The 18,448-nt window shown below is 43.7% G+C and overlaps 1 protein-coding gene across 1 annotated transcript in view; it reads right to left on the reverse strand.

Moving 5' to 3' along the window:
* PTPRT (protein tyrosine phosphatase receptor type T) overlaps window positions 1–18,448 on the reverse strand; it is a gene marked incomplete at both ends in the record, with an annotated part of 1,086,576 nt that overhangs the window by 582,745 nt on the left and 485,383 nt on the right. The window contains 1 exon segment of the mRNA XM_082671082.1: window positions 5,944–6,237. Within this exon segment, the coding sequence (XP_082527208.1) occupies window positions 5,944–6,237 (294 nt within the window).

The following is an 18,448-nucleotide window of genomic DNA, read 5'->3' on the forward strand; positions in this document are numbered from 1 at the left end:
CAGAGCTTCTGCGTGAATCCACCGCTGAGAAAGTGAAGAGAAGAGCAACTGGAGAAATCCTCTACAGCAGGGTCCATGATGCTACAGCGAAGGGCATCTTCCCAGGCCTGAGATCATTTCTAAAAACTGTTCATTAAAAGGGGCTTCTGTGTCCTGGGTTCTCTGCTAGGCAGATAACGTGTCTCACTGAAGCCTCCCAACACAGTGGTACACTGTAATCTCTCACAAACGGAAGAAAAGAAACTGAGGCACCGACAGGAGAAGGAATGCACCCATGGTCATCCAGCTCACACGTGCCAGCTTGAAATAAAAATCAGAATCTTTTTAGCTCTAAAGTCCCTCTTCTTTTCACTAAATTCTAATGACTACCCTCACTTCACTGAGCCCAGCAATTGGGATTTCTCTTTTTTATCCCCTTGGAGAAAAGAGCAGGGCAGACACATATCCCTTCAAGTAGAAATCCATAAATATGTAAATAAAATATAACGTGCAATCAACCTCAGGTGGAAGCAATGGGAAGAGAGCTCTCCAAATCGGCGGTGCGTGTCGCGTGTCTGGCTGTATCAAGTCGCTTTTCACTTAGAGAGCCTGAACCCTGTGAGACCACGATGAAGTGGACTCCCAGGCAAGGGCCCTTTGATTTACAAGAGGAAGCAATCACAGGGGGATGTATGATCGCTTGGCTTGCCGGACCGTTGAGGTGTGATTCCATAGCTATGATGTGAAGAGAGCTGCCCAGGGTCTGGCTGAAACACAGCTTTTGGGGTAAGAGATTTCTGGAGCATAAGAGAGAAAACTTTAGTTGCTATAGACCTGTTTTTGAGATGTGGAGGAACAGGTCACCCGAAAGTAAAACCAGAATCCATAAGTGAGTGTTGCATGGAGGCAGATATGGGTAAAAATGAGGGAGAGTTTCTGAGTGATCATTTTAAGACATCAACAAGCAGGTGTTCGGGCCATTAAAAGTGGTACCTGCAGAGAAGATGCAGGGCCAGGTTGGGCCAGTATGGTGTCTGCACCTCTTTTCTTCTCACCTGCCTTCCCCGCTTACTGACCTTGGGCCCTATCGTCAACGCCATTGGCCTTGGTTCTCCTTGTGGACTCCAGACAGTTGATGCAAAGAGCCTGCCTACTGCCCCTACTCTTTCAACCTAATGGATACTCTCTGCTCCTAACTAGGACCCCATCCAGAGTTTTATGATAACTAGGCTAACACTGGGTAGTGAATAATAATAACCACCCAGGATCCCCAGCAGCGACCTGGTCTTCCATGGGAGAACATGAGCACCCCCATCAGAGGTGGCATTCAAGGTGAGACTGGGTGGGCACCAGAGTGCCCCTCTAGGACCCAGCTCCTATGATTGGACGTCTGCTATTGCGTTTGTGCCAGAGAAAACCACCTGTTGCTCTAGACCAGAAAATCTCTGAGAGTCCAGACTACAGTATGATCATCGTGTTCTGAAATGGGATTTCCCATGGGATGATGAAACACAACAAAAGAATACGGCCCACCCTTCCAAATGCCAGTCAGTCCAGAGAAGTGGACAAGTAAGGCTTCCTGTTTTGATATCATTACTCATAATCATAACATCCATAACAATAATAGCAACAAATAAGGATTTGTTTCATTACAGGTATCTAAAGAGCGTTTTGAGCTTTTCAAAGCACTTTGATGTACGTTATCATGTTTGCTCCCCAGGCTTAGACCTCAGGAAAGATGGCGAATGATTCAACTGACCAAAGGAACAAAATGATGAATAGAAGGAAAAAAAACGAATGGGGCATCTCAAGAGAATAGCATGAAGAAAGAGAATTAAACTGCTTTCATTGGTACAAAGATGTCCTTTTGATTTTCAAACCCAGGTGCAACCTGGTAGTTTTCCTGGAAGAAGAAGAGATAACGTTCTGGTCTCTCCTGAGCTCCAGGTTGACCTATACCATCACCTGCTGTGCAGCTGCACCTCAAACACAACATATTCAAACCTGGGCTGGCTTTCTCGCCCCTAAAGTGTCTTCTGTGTTTTCCATCTCAGAAGACAGCTCCATTACTCATCTCCCAGTCATCCAAACCAGAAGCCTGGGAGTGTCATCTATGGCTCTCTTCTCTTATCCTCACATTACTAGGTTCCTATCTGGTAAATCTGTCCAGGCTCGAGCTTAATTGGCTAAGGGTCTTGCTATGAACTCTAGACTATTGGCCTGGGACACTGCACTGTAACTGAGCTCTTGACAATCTCTCCCCTTAAGGGTTAGAACCTGCTCCCAGTGCCCCAAGAATCTACCTAGTGACCTGGCAGACCTGGCAGAACCAGAATCATCGCCACCTGCCCTTGCTGAATTGGGCCTCCTGGCATCTTCTTGATACCTGAGCTTGTAGCTTCCAGTTGCATGCCTCTGCCACCAGTACCCAGCACAGAGCTGGGCACATGGAAGGGACTCAGCAGATGTTTGATGAACAGGACTATAGCTGCAGTGCATGGAGGCTATTCACGCTTAGCTTGTCTCCATAGGTACCAGTCTCTTTATCACTCAGTCCCACCCTCAAGAGAACATTTGCAGAGGAAACTCCATCAAACCATGTGATGGAGAGTTCCTTAGGCCGAGAGATTTAGTTGTAAGAAGGTAATTGACCTGTGAGCTTCATCTGATGATTCTGTGCCTCAGTTTTTTCCCATCTACCTCTCAGAACTGCTTCAAGGATCAAGCAATATAATGGACACACTACCAAAGTGGCACCTGGGTATGACACTCTATCAGCGGTTCTTAAATGTGGGTGTGCATCAGCATCCCTCAGAGAGCTCCTTACAGCACAGATCTCTGGCCTCCATCCCCAGAATTTCTGATTCACTAGGTCAGGGAACAGGGCCTGAGAATTTGCATTTCTAACGAGTCCCCTGGTGATGCCGATGCTTTTCGTTCAGGACAAAACTTTGAAATCCACTGCTCGAGATCATTTTAACAGCATTGCTCTTTCCACGTCAAACTTGTTTTTCTCCACAAAGTGTGGTATTTCAGTACTTGACTTCATGCTTTACTCTCTTTGCTGTTTTGTCGGAATCTTAACCCAGTCTGTAAATTCCTCTGGGCAGAAATTATACCTTCCACACTCCACACTCTCTCATTTTCTGTTTTGTAAAATAATGAGTACATTTCCAGTATGATTAATAATAGAATAGAGAAAGGGGGAAAAAACTCAGACTACCAACCCCAATAAACAGCCTCCACAAGTGGATATCAGCCCTGGAATTCTCTTAAAAATTAATTACGAGGCAAAGAACATTCTATCAGTAGCAGTGTGGAAAAGATGATTACCTCTTTGATGACACATTTTGTAAAATGTGGGTTATTCAAGATTTTAGGCATAACTTACTTAAACATCAATATTTTTTGAAATATAAAACCACAAACAGCATTTTCAACTCATAATTTTTATACTGATAGTCAGACAATCGTGTTTTCAACATGTAAAATCCATTACACAGCCACGGCAACAGTTTGCAATAGATTGTAAATTTTTATTGAGATGATCATCTTGCGACTGAATTTCAAAATGCATTATATGATCATCAGCAAATAAGTCCATGGGGGCTGCTAAAGTGCTTTGAATATCATTTATAAAGATCAAAAACCCTGGAAACCCTGTAGAAAGAGAAAGGTCTCATCGGCAGGATCAAATCAATTATTTTTATGGATGAATACTGAATTGCAAAGCTGAGATAAGGTATTACCTGGTTTAATAACACATCCTTATGTCTTTTTAAAGTAGTAAGTTTTATAATCAAGTTTCAATGAGGAATTTTACCAAAGGCCTGTTTTTGAAACTAATCAAGAAAATGGCATCTCCGTTCACCGTGGTGGTTCAATAACATTCAAAGGAATATTCCCAAGCAAAGGAAATACTCACTAACTCTGGGTTACATGCTACCAAGACGCACTTCTGAGATATTTAAGAATGGTTACACTCAATTCTGCTACAACGCTTACTTTGAAAATGCAAATGTCTTCCAACATGATTGCTATATTAGGGAACAATGTGAGGACAGCGTGAATTTCACATTTGCTATGTGAGATTTTGTACACAGAAACGCTAGTGAAGCAGAAAACCGCACCCAGCTGGACAGAGTCACATAGGAACACACAAGATGCACCCACCTCAAACATCTACCTGCTTCCTTCGTTCACTGTGTGCGTTACAAGCTTACTGCCACTTTCAGACAGCCCTCCTCCACCACTGCACAGTAGCTCATGGGCTGCAGCCTTCCTGATACCCACTTCCACAGGCAAACTCCAGGACGTTTCACGGTAACACCCCATTTGTATTACAGTATTTATGCATATCTTAGCCATTAACACGTGTACAATTGTGCTGCCATTTTTACTAGTTCCTCTCTTTTTGGTGTGTCACTGATGAGTGCTGTACCCCAGCCCCATTTTCCCCCATAAGCCCAGTGGTTTTTACTGCATAACTTTGAATAGTGCAACGATTTTTAGGCACACGTATGTTGCATTATAGCAGAACTGACTGTGTTTTACTTTTTTGTTCCATGGAAGTCACTGTGCTGATGGGTCCTTCTCTCCCCACCCAGAAGTCATCAAGGATTCCTTTTCCCTCAGAAGTCAATGGCTCATGTTGCCACTTCCCTGGTCCCCCACTGGAGCACCCCCAGCTCTATACACCCCATGATCAAGGGCATTCGAGTCAGGGAACCTGAGGGCAAATCCTGAGTGTGCTGTTGGCCAATTCTATGACTTTGGATAAAACTTTAAAAAATACTGAGTCTCTATTCTTTCATTTATATTGAGATAAAAGTACTTACATCAAATGGTTACTTAGGAAAAATGAGATAAAATAAATAATGTGATTTGCAGCAAAAAACAAACCCATAAAACACTGAGTCCTTTTAATTTCTTGAGTTGCATTTGAAGCCAGAACATCTCAGGGGTACAGTCAGGGGTATAATCCCAGACAACACCGCTTGTTAGAAACACCACAGAAGCCTAGAGCTCTTGCGGATAGATACAAAGAACACTCCCATACACAGCCCTAGTCGGCAAACTCTTTAGCAGCATCCGGAAACCTCAGAGAAACCGTTGGAGCCTGGCTGGAGGGAACACTGACCAGGAGCCTGTAGGGAAGTAGAATCCAAAGGACCCTTGGACAGAGAGTCTCAGCCCAGACTCCTAAGTAGGTGCCAGAAACCCCCAAGGGACACAGAGGTGGGCGGCTCTCAGGAACTAAGGCATTTCCAGAATCCACTGAGAGACGCTTTCAGAGCCAGGAGGCACTCAAGATGCAGCTGGCACCAGGAGCCCCTCAGAGACAGAACCAGAACCAGGAGCCCTCGGGGACACTGTCAAAACCAAGAGCTCATTAGGGTCACAGGCCCAGCCCAGAGATCCTCAGGGCCAAAAATAAAACCAGGAACACCTGACGTATGCAACAAGAATCAGAACCACTCAGAGACATAGACCAACTGAAGCCTCAGGTCACAAGGTCAGAGCCACGAGCCCCCAGAGATACAACCAGAGCCTGGAACCTTCAGAGACACAGCCAGGAGCTCTCAGAGAAGCAGGCCCAGGAGCCCTCAAAGAAACAAGGCCAGGAGCCCTGAGAGACACTGTCAGCACTAGGAAGGCTCAGACACGCCAGTGGCACCAGAAGCCCTTGGAGAGAGGGAACCAGTGTCCCGGGAAACACTGTCAGGACCAGGAACCTCTCCATGACACAGCTAGAGTCAGGTGCTTCCTAGACTCCCAGTCAAAGCCAGGAGGCCCCCAGAGATGCCTCTGGAACCTCTAAGGCAAGACCAAAACTCTGGTGTTTGTTTTTTAATCACAACAGGAAGCACACTCATACCAAAGTGGAGGAATGATTGTCACAGGAGCAATCACTCGCAGCAACTGCCCAACCTCTCAAAACGGAGTCAGGAAGAAGAGTCCTACCTGCACACTTGGTTCTGGTGGTGAGGGGAGGCCCTGGTGGTCCCGTGCCCCCTTCCCCTGGTCGCGTGAGCAGTACCCGGATCTCATACTCCACATCGGGGTCCAGGTGCCACAGCTTATAGTTGGGAGAGTCGACGATGTGGGTCTCTGCCCAGGTGCCGGTGGTGGTGCGGTACTCCACCTCCTTCAGGATGATGGGGCCGTCTCCAATGATGGAGTTGGCATTTGGCTTGATCCACAGGTATGTGGCCCCCACGGCCAGCAGCTCTGGGGGGGCGATGGGTGTGGGAGGCTCTGAAAGACAGGAATCAGCAAAGGATGTCAGACCCAAATGGTTTATAGAGCAGACTCCAAACATGTGAGGACAAAGGACAGAATTCCGGACAGCCATAGAAAACAGCCCAAATCCCTTTCTCAACCCATTCACGTCCTACTTGAATTAAATCATTGTATGTAAATACCTAAATCAGCATTTCTTAAGTAACTATATTCAACACCTCCTGTGTCTCCTTCATTTAAAGAAAGGAAACAATGATGGCCATTGTGAGGAAAAGATTTTTCTTGAACACGGCAAAGATGCCTGGGGCAATAGTCTCTTTTCTATCCTCAAATGAGAACCTGCCTTTACTAAAGCGGAGTTTGGTTCAAAACCCAGGAGAGGCAGGAGTTTACAAACATTTCTTTCATAGGGACACGTAGATTGTTAGTGGATGTTCTTCCAAATAGTGATAGGAGCCTAAGTAGCAAAGGGATGATGGCATAGCAGGAATTCAGCTTCTTCCTCAACCCTAGCGATCTCCTCCATCAGAGAGAGGGGCACTGGCCACAGTGACCCCAGTGGGAATCAAGGGTCAAGGGAAAAGTCATGCTGAGTAATCTTGGATCTCCTATGTGTTGCCATCTCTCTTCCATTAAGTTCTGTAACCTCAGCTAAACAGACCAGAATTGCAGCAAAGCATGAATGGTGGCCTCTTGCCGGCAATTTTTAGCTCACTGGCAAATTATCATTTACTTTATCCTCATTTACCAGAAAATCTCATCTGCAACACTTTGTGTAATACTTGGGACATTATCACCTCCGTTTTAATGAATTAAAAAACAGAACCCAAGCGATCAGTTCACCTAACCAAGACAGTGGAGCAGGTAAGGCAGGATGGGACCCACATCTGATGCCTTTCAAGACCAGCTCTCCCTTTGGAAAGCTGTTTGCCTCTCGATACCCATTTTCTACAGATCAATGTGGATATATTTATTTTTATTTGTAGCAAAAAATGGCAGTGGGACAACAATAAAGAAGTGAGAAGAAAGAGAAGACAGGCCCCCTTCCCTACCACCCAATATAATCACCATTTTTATTTCTCCATGTTCCATTCCAATTTCTATGCGTATAAACCATATTTTTGTGGCTACAGTAACACACAGACCCAATGTAGATTTTCTTTCCTTCCCTCACTTATTAGATCCAAAGGACTTTGTTTACATACTATGTGGATTTTACCATAGCTGTCTTTAATAGCGACAGAACGATCCATCAGATAATTACACTAATTATTCTCTGATTGTTGGGCACATGAGTTGTTTGCTGCAATGAACATCTCTGTGCAAATGATTCCAGTCCATCTCGTCTCATATATTCTTAGGACCAACTTCCAGGAAGGGATTATCTATCAAAGGGTATGAACAAGTTATTGATTCTTGGAGTAGAACTAGGAAGTGAAGGGTGGGGAAGGCATTTGGGGGTGGAGTACAACTTAGCTGTGCTCAAGAACTTTTGGAGAGCCTCTGAGCTATTCAGGTGGCTAAGGCAGGTATGAGTTTCAGTTTGGAACTCAGGTGAGAGCTCTGGGATAGATAGGGCTCATTCAGTGTTTTCTTTCTAATTAATTATCTAGCAACAAAGATTCTCCTGAAAGAGAATAATCATTATGAAGCAGAGGTGGACAATATTTTCTCAGTGTGACTCGAAGCAAATCTTCAGGGACAAGTTCAGATTGCCTCTATTATAGCCTGCCATTTGGTCAGAGAAGGAAATTAAGCAGATTAGTCAAGCTAGATGCTTTTCTTTACAAAGCCATGGAGGTTATTACTCAAGGCCTTGTTATCTCAAAGGTGTTTGCAGATTGATTTTTGGATAATTTGTTCCAGGTAGAGAAGTTGGTAGGCAGATAATTTCTGGGCTCATCCTCTGTGCATTTTAAATATATAGACCCTTTGATCACCATTATCAACTCTCCAGAGTTCCCATCAGTCTCCAATGAGGCCCCACGGGTGATATTTCATAGCTCTGTGATGACTCTGTCCAATTCCTTAGTATAATTATTCACAGACCAGCTCTGGACAGAATTAAGATCAGCAGGCTTTAATACTTTAAGGCTTGAGCAAGTGGCTACATTAAACTCTCTTCCACTGACTTTCCACAATGGTTTCTTCTCTCCTATTTCAGGCATTAGCGGTAAACTGCTGACCACCAGAAAGAAAACAAAGCATCAATCTTTCCAAATGTTTAGTCCCTTTTCATGTATTTCTGAAGGTAGGTGCAAGTAGAGTAACCAACATTCCCTCGAGGATATAAATGTCTCCATCTCAAATGACAAACTAGTTTACATGTCCACGTGCAGACTATCCTTCCCTCTGACCCCTCAAGAATTGCCAGGAAGTACATCCTAGTGTTTCCTGTACTTGGCACCAAGAGGCCATCAGATTATTCTTGTTTTTCCTGTTTTTAGTAACTTATAGATTTATATATGGCATTCTTTAGAAGCCACATGTACTAGTGTTCAAAGAGAAAAAAGCAGGAATGAGACACAGAATGATTTTTTTGGTAGGTACCACCTTTTTAAATAATGCACAGAAACACCGTGTTTATCTGTATCAGTTGTCCTCTCTGAGATGAACTGTTCAGACGGACAGTGCAAGAACTCTATGAAGACATCTAATCCAACCACCAGAGTCATCAGACAGGAAACCAAGGACCAGGGAGAGCCCATGAAGCTAGAAGGAGGTGTAGGCAGCTTTGGAACTCAGGGCCCAGGTAGCACTCCCGCCCATCGTTTTCTCCTCTTGTACTTGAGATGTTTAAGCAATTAACCAGAAAGATCATTGAAGGAAGTCTGTAAGAGTAGTCTTTAACTTTGGTTGACACAAAGGACCTTATGAAAATGTGGTGAGAAGTTCCAGACTTTCCCCAGGGAAATGCACATAAGCCTACTACTACCTAGAGTTCTGTACATCATTTCAGGAATTCACGAACCCTTTCTGAAGCCCCTCCATGAACCCTTGAAGAATCCATGCTGAAAATAAAGGAAATCCACAGAGATTCTAACGACAGCCCACATGCCCCTAATAGCTGACACTTCTCTGGGACCCTGACCCTTTGTTGCAGGGACTAAAGGCTGGGATCACAATCATGTAAGGAAATGGAACTTGATGTAGGGGTCATAGACCTAGTACTTGCAGGCTCCAGGTTCCCAAGCGTTTGGGTGAAAATAAACATGCTAAGATTTCCCCAGGACAATGCCAAGTAAATGTCTAGGTTCCCATGACTATGACCCACCCAGCACATTCATAGATTCAACATCTGGACTAAAACATTTGAAGGAAAAAAACATGATTCTACCCATTTAATGTTATAACTTAGGTAGAAATCTTCCACAGAGGCTGTCTTAGTAGCTTGGGTTGCTATAACAAAACACCATAGACTGGGTGGCTTACACAACAGACATGTATTTATCACAGTTCTGGAGGCTGAGAAGTCCAAGATCAAGGTTCCAACAGATTCAGTGTCTGGTGAGGACCCTCTTCTTGGTTTGCAGACAGCTGCCTTCTTGCTGTGTCCTCACATGGTGCTGGTCTCTTCCTCTTCTTACAAGGGGATTAATTCCATAATGGGGACTCTGCACACACGACCACATCTAAACCTAATCAGCTCCCAAAGGCCCAACTCCTAACACCATCACATTGGGATTAGGGCTTCCACGTATGAATGGGCACAGGCCATGTTTTCAAATCCATCTTTCTGTGCATGAAGGGCTTTGTCTAATTGTGGGGTCTTGAGATGAACAACCTGGCAGAGAGAGACTTCCTGTGAAAGAAACCCCAACTGGTGTGTACTCTGTGCCTCTCACGTGCCAGCCGGAGTGCTGAGTGTGTGCAATTTAGTGGTGAAAAGAAATACAGGTTGTCTGTGCCCATGGACTCACGGGGTAAGGCAGCCAGTTAAAGAGGCACTGACAATAATGTGGAATGAGAGTCACGATGGGGTGACGGGAACAGTTATGAGGCCTGTGAAGTGGCCTAATCTAGTCGAGAGCTTAGGGAAGCTCTTGCAGAGAACATCTGGGCATGATCTATAGGGCCAGAAATTCACATTAAGTCTGTGAGCAAAGAGACTGTCCTAGGAATCCTGTAGTTCTGAGTTGCTTGGTGCCACCCAGAGCCAGACTGGTAGACAATTTTTTAAAACTATGTACTCCGCACACCTATTCATTCACTCGTTATATAAACATCGAGTATCTGCTTCATGTCACCCTCAGTCCTAGCCACTGAGGATACAGCAATAGACGAAACAGACACAGTCCTGGTTGCCAGGGGCTCACATTCCAGCTTTCGCTCAAGGACTGAGAGAAAGAGGAATAAGGAGAGAAAGAAGTTAATTCAGAAGCTGCTGAAGAGGAGAAAATCATAGGACAAGCCAGGCCTAGGGTGATGCTTGGATCAATCAACTGATACACATACACACAACAGAATGCTACGCAGCAAGGGAAAGGGAACAAACAACTGATGCTCACCATGGACAAATCTCAAAAGAAAATGATGTTGTGCAAAAGAAGACAAAAAAGAAGAATGCATAATGATTCCATGTATATGAAAAGTTCAAGAACAGGCAAAACTGATCTATGGCAATAAAAGCCAGAATTACAGTTACCTGTGGGAACAGGTGCTGACTTGGATGAGGCATAAGAGAACTTTCTGGGGTGTTAAAACGTACTCCACATTGATTTGCGTGATTAAATAGTAACAACCAGAACCGTGTTAACGCTGGTGGGGTGATTTCCTGGAAGGAGGCATAAGAAAACTTTCTGGGGTGATAAAAATGTCCTTATCTTGACTAGAACTGTGTAAGACTCATCAAACTGTACACTTAAAATATAGGTATTTCGCTGTATGTAAATGATACCTAAAAAAAAGTCTAAGAAGAACAAACAAAAATATGGCTTGCCTGTAACCCAGCAGGTGGGTTTGAATTAAGAAGAAGGCCACAAAATCTTACTTGGAACTGAACCCCAGAGTATTTGGAGGGAATGAGCCTTTAATCCCGTATCATTTCTGTCCACACAATTCCATCAGCATCATCAGATGCTTGATTGCCGTGAGCTTTCTTAACAAGAGGTTGTTCAGGCACACATCAGTTCTCATTCATGAGTCTTTTCACATATGAAACGACCAAGCCCTCTCTTTACCTGGTCCCACACCATCAGCTGTGTGGAGCCAGGAGGAAGTGTTTGACATCCGATGGCCCTCTCTGCTGACAAAGGTTGGAACCAAATCAAGAAGGAGGGAGCCTGGTTTTCAGGGAGATGAGATCTGAGTTGGGAGATGGCTCTGGCCCCCTCTAGCCAGGAATAAAAGCACTCTGAGGACAAGAACCCCATGGACCATCATCCCTGAGGCCTGGGCAGCAACTGACCCCGACCGGTCAAGCCTCTCCTTGAACATGTAGGTGGCGAAGGGACCCCTTAGTGCAATTCTCCTTCATCCTCAGCAACCTCCAGACCAATTCTGTCTTTCTCTTTCCTGCTGTGAGCACGTATAACAGTTTGACTCCCCGGAAATTCCTACAGAGAGCAACAGGGCTTCCAATAGCTGGAGAGCAAGCTTTGCGATTATGTATTGTCTGCTCCAGACAGAAATCAAATATTTTGAGAAAAACTGAATGTTAGTAAGATGTGAAGTGAGCCCTGAGACATGTTTAAGGTGAATACAGCCTGGCCTCTGACACTGTCTATCACCCTGTGCCTCCCACTTGATCACCCTTCCAACCGCATTGCACTTACTGACCCACAAGAGTCCATGGGAATACTCCACCCTACCCCGCCTGCCAACATACCACACATACCCACAGGCTATTTTATCATTCCCACATCCACACTTTTGCACACATTTTCTCCCAACTGGAACATCGTTCCTTTTGCTTTGAACCAAACCACGCCCATTTTTCTTTTCAATTCTGCTGCATAGAGCACAAGGCTAGGCACAGAGTAGGTATTTCAAAAGCATCTTGATGATTCGATTTTCTACCCACTGGCATGCAATACTTTCATAAAATAAGGCACTGACGATCAAAGAGGAGAAGGGAATCTAGCTTGGGGCCAGGGTCTGCCTTTCTTTGTCTTTCACCACTAGTCAGCTGTGTGACCCTGGACATACCACCCAGTCTTAGTGGTTCTCAGTATTTTCATCTTTAGAATTAAAGGTGGTTCAAATTACAAAAGTATCTGAATTTTCTGCCAAGGACCATAGGGATTCTACGTGGCTATGTTTACTGACTCTACCCTGGCTGTGCTGTCAGGAGGAGACTCCACTGTCTCAGTCATCTCTGGCCCATGAGGTCCCCGAGCAGAAGACATAATAAGGAGATACAGCACCCAATCCAGCAGTCTGTGCCAACTAGAATTAGTCTTTGTGTCCTAGCCTAACATATGGCCAAGGTTCAAGAAATATTTAATGTCTCATTTTATTGGACAGAGGAAATACTGGACAAGTTTTCCCAAAATAAGAGGTCGAGGTGGCAAGGAAGGGGTGAAAAAGAGAAAGGAGAGTGGCAGAGAGAATAGTGGATGGACATCCAAGCTGGGAACTGGATGTATTTGGGAGAAGGCATCAAACAACTGGAACAGAACAATAATCAAAGACATAGCTAAAAAACAATTATTTGAACTAAATGAAGGTCTGAGTTGATGGACGAGAAAGACCACAGTGGGTTGCAGGAAAAATCAATGACAAGACTCAAACTTAAGCACATACTGGCAATACTTTGAAATAGCAGACTAAAGAAAAATTCCCACAGCATCTAGACAAAAACAGGTCTCCAGCAAAACAAAACAAAAAGACTGAAAAATCAGTTTCCAGAGTTCATCATTTCAATTTGAAACACTGGGATATAACAGTGAAGGTGATAACAGTAATAAGCATCACAAACGACAGCAGCAGCAGTTAACGAGTTCTGCACACTTTTGATGTACCTGTCACTGTTCTTAGCGCCTTAAAATATTAACTCATTTAACCTTCACAGCAACTCTATGGGTAGCCAATACTATGATTCACGCTTTTCTGAACAGAAGAAAGAGATGCAGAATAAGTAATTTGCCCAATGCCAGACGACTAGTAATTTAAAGAACCAGGCTTAAGGCCAAGGAAGCCTTACTTGGGGGCTCTGCATTCCCAACCACAAAAGTATAACACACACACAAGGTTTTAAGAGGATGTTTCATGTCCCAAGAATTTTATAGCCAGCTAAGTTGTGGTGCATTAGGAAAGCCAGTAGATAGACAATCTCAGATTCTGAAAAATGCAGAAGACATATTATCTACACACCCTTCCTTGGAGAAAAATTACTTGAAAATAGACCCTAGTCCACACTGGGGTGAGTCGAAATCATTACCTCTAGGATGGGGGAACTGGGATAGCAAAAGGACAGGTCCTGTGGGATAATTACTACCACAGGATTCTTCTTTCTCAGGAAAGAGTCTAGAAGAGAATCACTGCCTCATGCCAGACCAAATGGGAGACAAAACCCAAACTTAAAAAAAAAAGACAGAAATCCCAAAGGCATTTAGATTGCGCTTAAAAGCAAGCAACTTCACTATGAATGGTGAACGCTTGCTTTGGCAATAATTCTGAAAATGGACACAAAAAATTTCTCTGGATAATTTCTCCCTTAGACAAGACTCTCCAAAGGTACAGAAGTCCAATATTAACTAAATTAAAATGAACCCAAAAAATCCCACCTACCTATGCCTCTTAAAATGCCTAGCCATAAACAGACCAAATATTGGTGTTTTCCTTAGGGTTGTGAGGAAATGAGTACCGTTTTCTTTTTTGTGTGTTTCTACAAATGTCCTCTAATAAACTGAACTGGGTGTTTATTCCAAAGACAAGCATTTTACTTTTTTTGGGGGGGAGGGGTGGTTAAAAATGTTTATTATGATAAAATATGTATGACATAAAATATGTCATTTTAATCATTTTCAGTGTACAATTCAGTGTATTAATTATATTCGCACTGTTGTGCAACCATCACTGCTCTGTGTTTCCAAATCTTTTCCATCACCCCAAAAAGAAACTATAAACATAAGACATCTCCCATCCCCCTCTTCTCCCAGCCACTGGGAACCTCTACTCTACTTTCTGTCTCTAGGAATTTGCCTACCTAGGTATTTCATATAAATAGAATCATACAAAATTTGTCTTTTCATCACTGCCTTATTTCACATAGCATATTTTCAAGTTCATCCATATTGTAGCATATATCACAAACGTATTCCTTTTCATGGGTGAATAATATCCCATTGTATGTATAGACGACATTTTGTTTATGCATTCATTTGTTGATACACACTTGAGTTGTTTCTACATTTTGGCTACTGAGAATAATGGTACAACGAACACAGGAGTCAAATGGACTTTTTTTTTTCTTTTCTTTTTGTGGACATATGTTTTTCTTTCTCTAGAAGTGAATTGCTGGGGCATAGGGAAGGTGTACATGTACCTGTTTTTTTTTTTTAATAGATCTTTATTGGAGTATAATTGCTTCACAATACTGTGTTAGTTTCTGTTGCACAACAAAGCAAATCAGCCATATGCATACACATGTCCCCATATCCCCTCCCTCTTGAGCCTCCCTCCCACCCTCCCTATCCCACCCCTCTAGGTCATCACAAAGCACCGAGCTGATCTCCCTGTGCTATGCGGCTGCTTCCCACCAGCCAACCGTTTTACACTCGGTAGTGTATATATGTTGATGCTACTCTCACTTTGCCCCAGCTTCACCCTCCCACCCCTTGTCCTCAAGTCTATTTTCTATGTGTACCTCTTTATTCCTGTCCTGCCCCTAGGTTCTTCAGATCTTTTTTTGTTTTTAGATTCCATATATATGTGTTAGCATATGGTATTTATTTTTCTTTCTCTGACTTACTTCACTTTGTATGACAGTCTCTAGGTCCATCCACCTCACTACAAATAACTCAGTTTTGTTTCTTTTTATGGCTGAGTAATATTCCATTGTATATATGTGCCACACCTTCTTTATCCATTCATCTGTCGATGGACACTAAGGTTGCTTCCATGTCCTGGCTATTGTAAATAGAGCTGCAATGAACATTGTGGTACATGACTCTTTTTGAATTATGGTTTTCTCAGGGTATATGCCCAGTAGTGGGATTACTGGGTCACACAGTAGTTATATTTTTAGTTTTTTAAGGAACCTCCATACTGTTCTCCATAGTGGCTGTATCAATTTACATTCCCACCAACAGTGCAAGAGGGATCCCTTTTCTCCACGCCTTCTCCAGCATTTATTGTTTGTAGATTTTTTGATGATGGCCATTCTGACTGGTGTGAGGTGACACCTCATTGTAGTTTTGATCTGCATTTCTCTAATGATTAGTGATGTTGAGCATCTTTTCATGTGCCTCTTGGGTATCTGTATGTCTTTCCTTGGTGAAATGCCTATTTAGGTCTTCCACCCATTTTTTAACTACATTGTTTTTTTGATATTGAGATCCATGAGCTGTTTGTATATTGTGGAGATTAATCTTTTGTCTGTCGTTTCATTTGCAAATATTTTCTCCCATTCTCCCATTCTTTTTGTCTTGTTTATGGTTTCCTTTGCTGTGCAAAAGCTTTTAAGTTTAATTAAGTCCTATTTGTTTATTTTTGTTTTTATTTCCGTTACTCTAGGAGGTGGGTCAAAAAAGATCTTGCTATGGTTTATACCTAAGAGTGTTTATCCTATGTTTTCCTCTAAGAGTTTGATAGTGTCTGACCTTACATTTAGGTCTTTAATCCATTTTGAGTTTATTTTTGTGTATGGTGTTAGGGAGTGTTCTAATTTCATTCTTTTACATGTAGCTGTCCAGTTTTCCCAGCACCACTTATTGAAGAGGCTGTCTTTTCTCCAAGACAAGCATTTTAAATAAGTAAAGTGTTTTTATATGTTGAGCTTTTCTAACCGGGTGGGACCTCTGTCGGGGTTCTATGCCCTCCACCACTAGGAGTATTTAACAGTCAACCTCCCCTCTCACCTGCCCAGGTAGCAGGTACCAGGTACCAGAAATCAAGAACCAGAACCGTGTCCATCTGCCAAGCCAACTCCCCACCCATTGCTCCTAACAAGGAGAGACCCTGGCCGCTTCTGGCACTGCTCAGAGGTCTCCACCATAAGTTGAGACTTGATTTCCGAATGGTCCTCTCATCATAGCAACTATTATTTTATAGTACTTTACCTGCTTCTTCGTCACCTTTCTTCCTCCGGTGACCCCACAAAGCAGACATTTTACAGGTGAGGAGACCACAAGGCTCAGCTACGTTAGGCAGCCTGCCTAATCTCACACAGTGAGTGAGCAGAGCTGCGTTCAAACCCAGGCCTTCTCAAAGTCTGCACTCTTTCCTCAACGCTGCACAGACCCTCTTCGTGCTGCAACTATTGATACGAAAAGCGTGCTTCTATGTCAGCTCCCCAGCCTGTCAATTCAACAGAATGAAAGTGCTCACTAAGGACTAGCTGCGTGCCAGGCACTCTGCTAAGGACTTTACCTGCATCATCTCATTCAATCTTCTGGCAGGGGTTATTATCAATCCCATTTAAAAAACATTAATTGTAAAAATCCTGAAGCTTAAGGAGGCTAATGGCTCACAATTACAAGGCTAGTAAGAAGAGGAACCAGGATTCAAACTTAGGAAGATCCCAGAGCAGCGCTCATAACCACTACATGATACCATCTCCTGCTACTAGGATCCCCACAGCTGAGGAAGATGAAGTGATTTATCTTTCAAGGCCACAGAGAAGTGGTTTTGGTGAGAAGGAGAAGCCAGAGCCGGTAACTAGCCAGTACTCTGTTAACCCAGCAGCAGCATGAGTCAACTGTCAGGAAACCACAGATGTGGAAGATACACGGGAAGTCATCGAGCGCTCCCCGCCGGATGCAGAAGTCCCTAACATTAGCTATGACTAGTTGTCCACACAATTGGTGAAGAGTTTTAACGGTGAGATAGTACTTTGAAACACATACCAGAGGTCTTCCTCCATCTGCTGTCCACCAGGGTGTCATACAGGCCTCCAAGAGTGGGCCTCTCCCTACCTTTCCAGGTTCCATGGTTACTAAGCTCCCCTGAACCCACAGCTTTACGCACAAGTGACGCAGAGGTAGCAGGAGGTGCTTTTGTGCTGGTCTCTCTGCTGGAACGCTCTTCCCCTTCTTCAGGTGACTCACCTTTTCTTGTCTGTCAAGAGTGAGCTCTCATTTTTTTTTTTTTAATGAACTTACATACAACACAGAAATAGACCCACAGACGTAGAAAATGAACTTAGAGTTACCAAAGCAGAAAAGGGGAGGGGGGAAAAATTAAGAGTTTGGGATTAACACATACACACTACTATATATAAAATAGATAACCAACAAGGACCTATGCACAGGGAACTATACTCAATATTTTGTAACAACCTATAAGGGAAAAGAATCTGAAAAAGAAAAAAAAAAACATATAGAGAGGTAGATATCTGAATCACTTTGCTGTACACCTGAAACTAACACACCATTGTAAATCAACTATACTTCAATAAAAAAATAAAATGAAAAAACATGCTGGTTCTAAAGTTAAAAAAAATAAGAAGTAAGTTGACTTCTGTGGGGGGGAAAAAAAAAGCGTGAGCTCTCCTCTGGGATGCCCTCCTAGCTGTGTTCTCTGTGCTCCAGCGTGTCTTAGCCCAGGGTCCTAAGAAGCAGAGCTTGAGACGAAGATTCTGTGCAGTGACTGACTGGAGGAGAGTTCTCAGAAGAAGGCAGACTATGGAAGCAAGGATGCGATTTTGGCTGCAGACTAGGTCATCCTGATTCCATGGGCGTTCTGCAGCACAAAATGCACCACTTCATGGCCCCTCATTGAGGCAAGGGGGGCAGCCTTTTGTATCCCTGTGTTATTAATTGGATATGGGCTGCCCTAGGGGTGCAGGCATTGCCCCTCTGCCAAGCAGCTCCCCCGTGGCCACAGACAAGTGTCCTGATTTCCTAGGACTTCTGTAACTAGGTACCACAAACCGGGTGGCTTAAAGCAACAGACACGTATTGCCGCGCAGTTCTAGAAGTGAGAGGTCTGAAACCAAGGTGTCAGAGGGGACATGCTCCCTCCAAAGGCTCCAGGGAAGCATCTTTCCTTGCTTCTTCTGGCACCTTGCTACCGATGCTTGATCCCGATCTTGATTTTCCTTGGCCTGGAGATGCATTACTGC

Source organism: Grampus griseus (genome assembly GCF_964374135.1).
Source record: "Grampus griseus genome assembly, chromosome: 14".
Classification (NCBI taxonomy): Eukaryota; Metazoa; Chordata; class Mammalia; order Artiodactyla; family Delphinidae; genus Grampus; species Grampus griseus.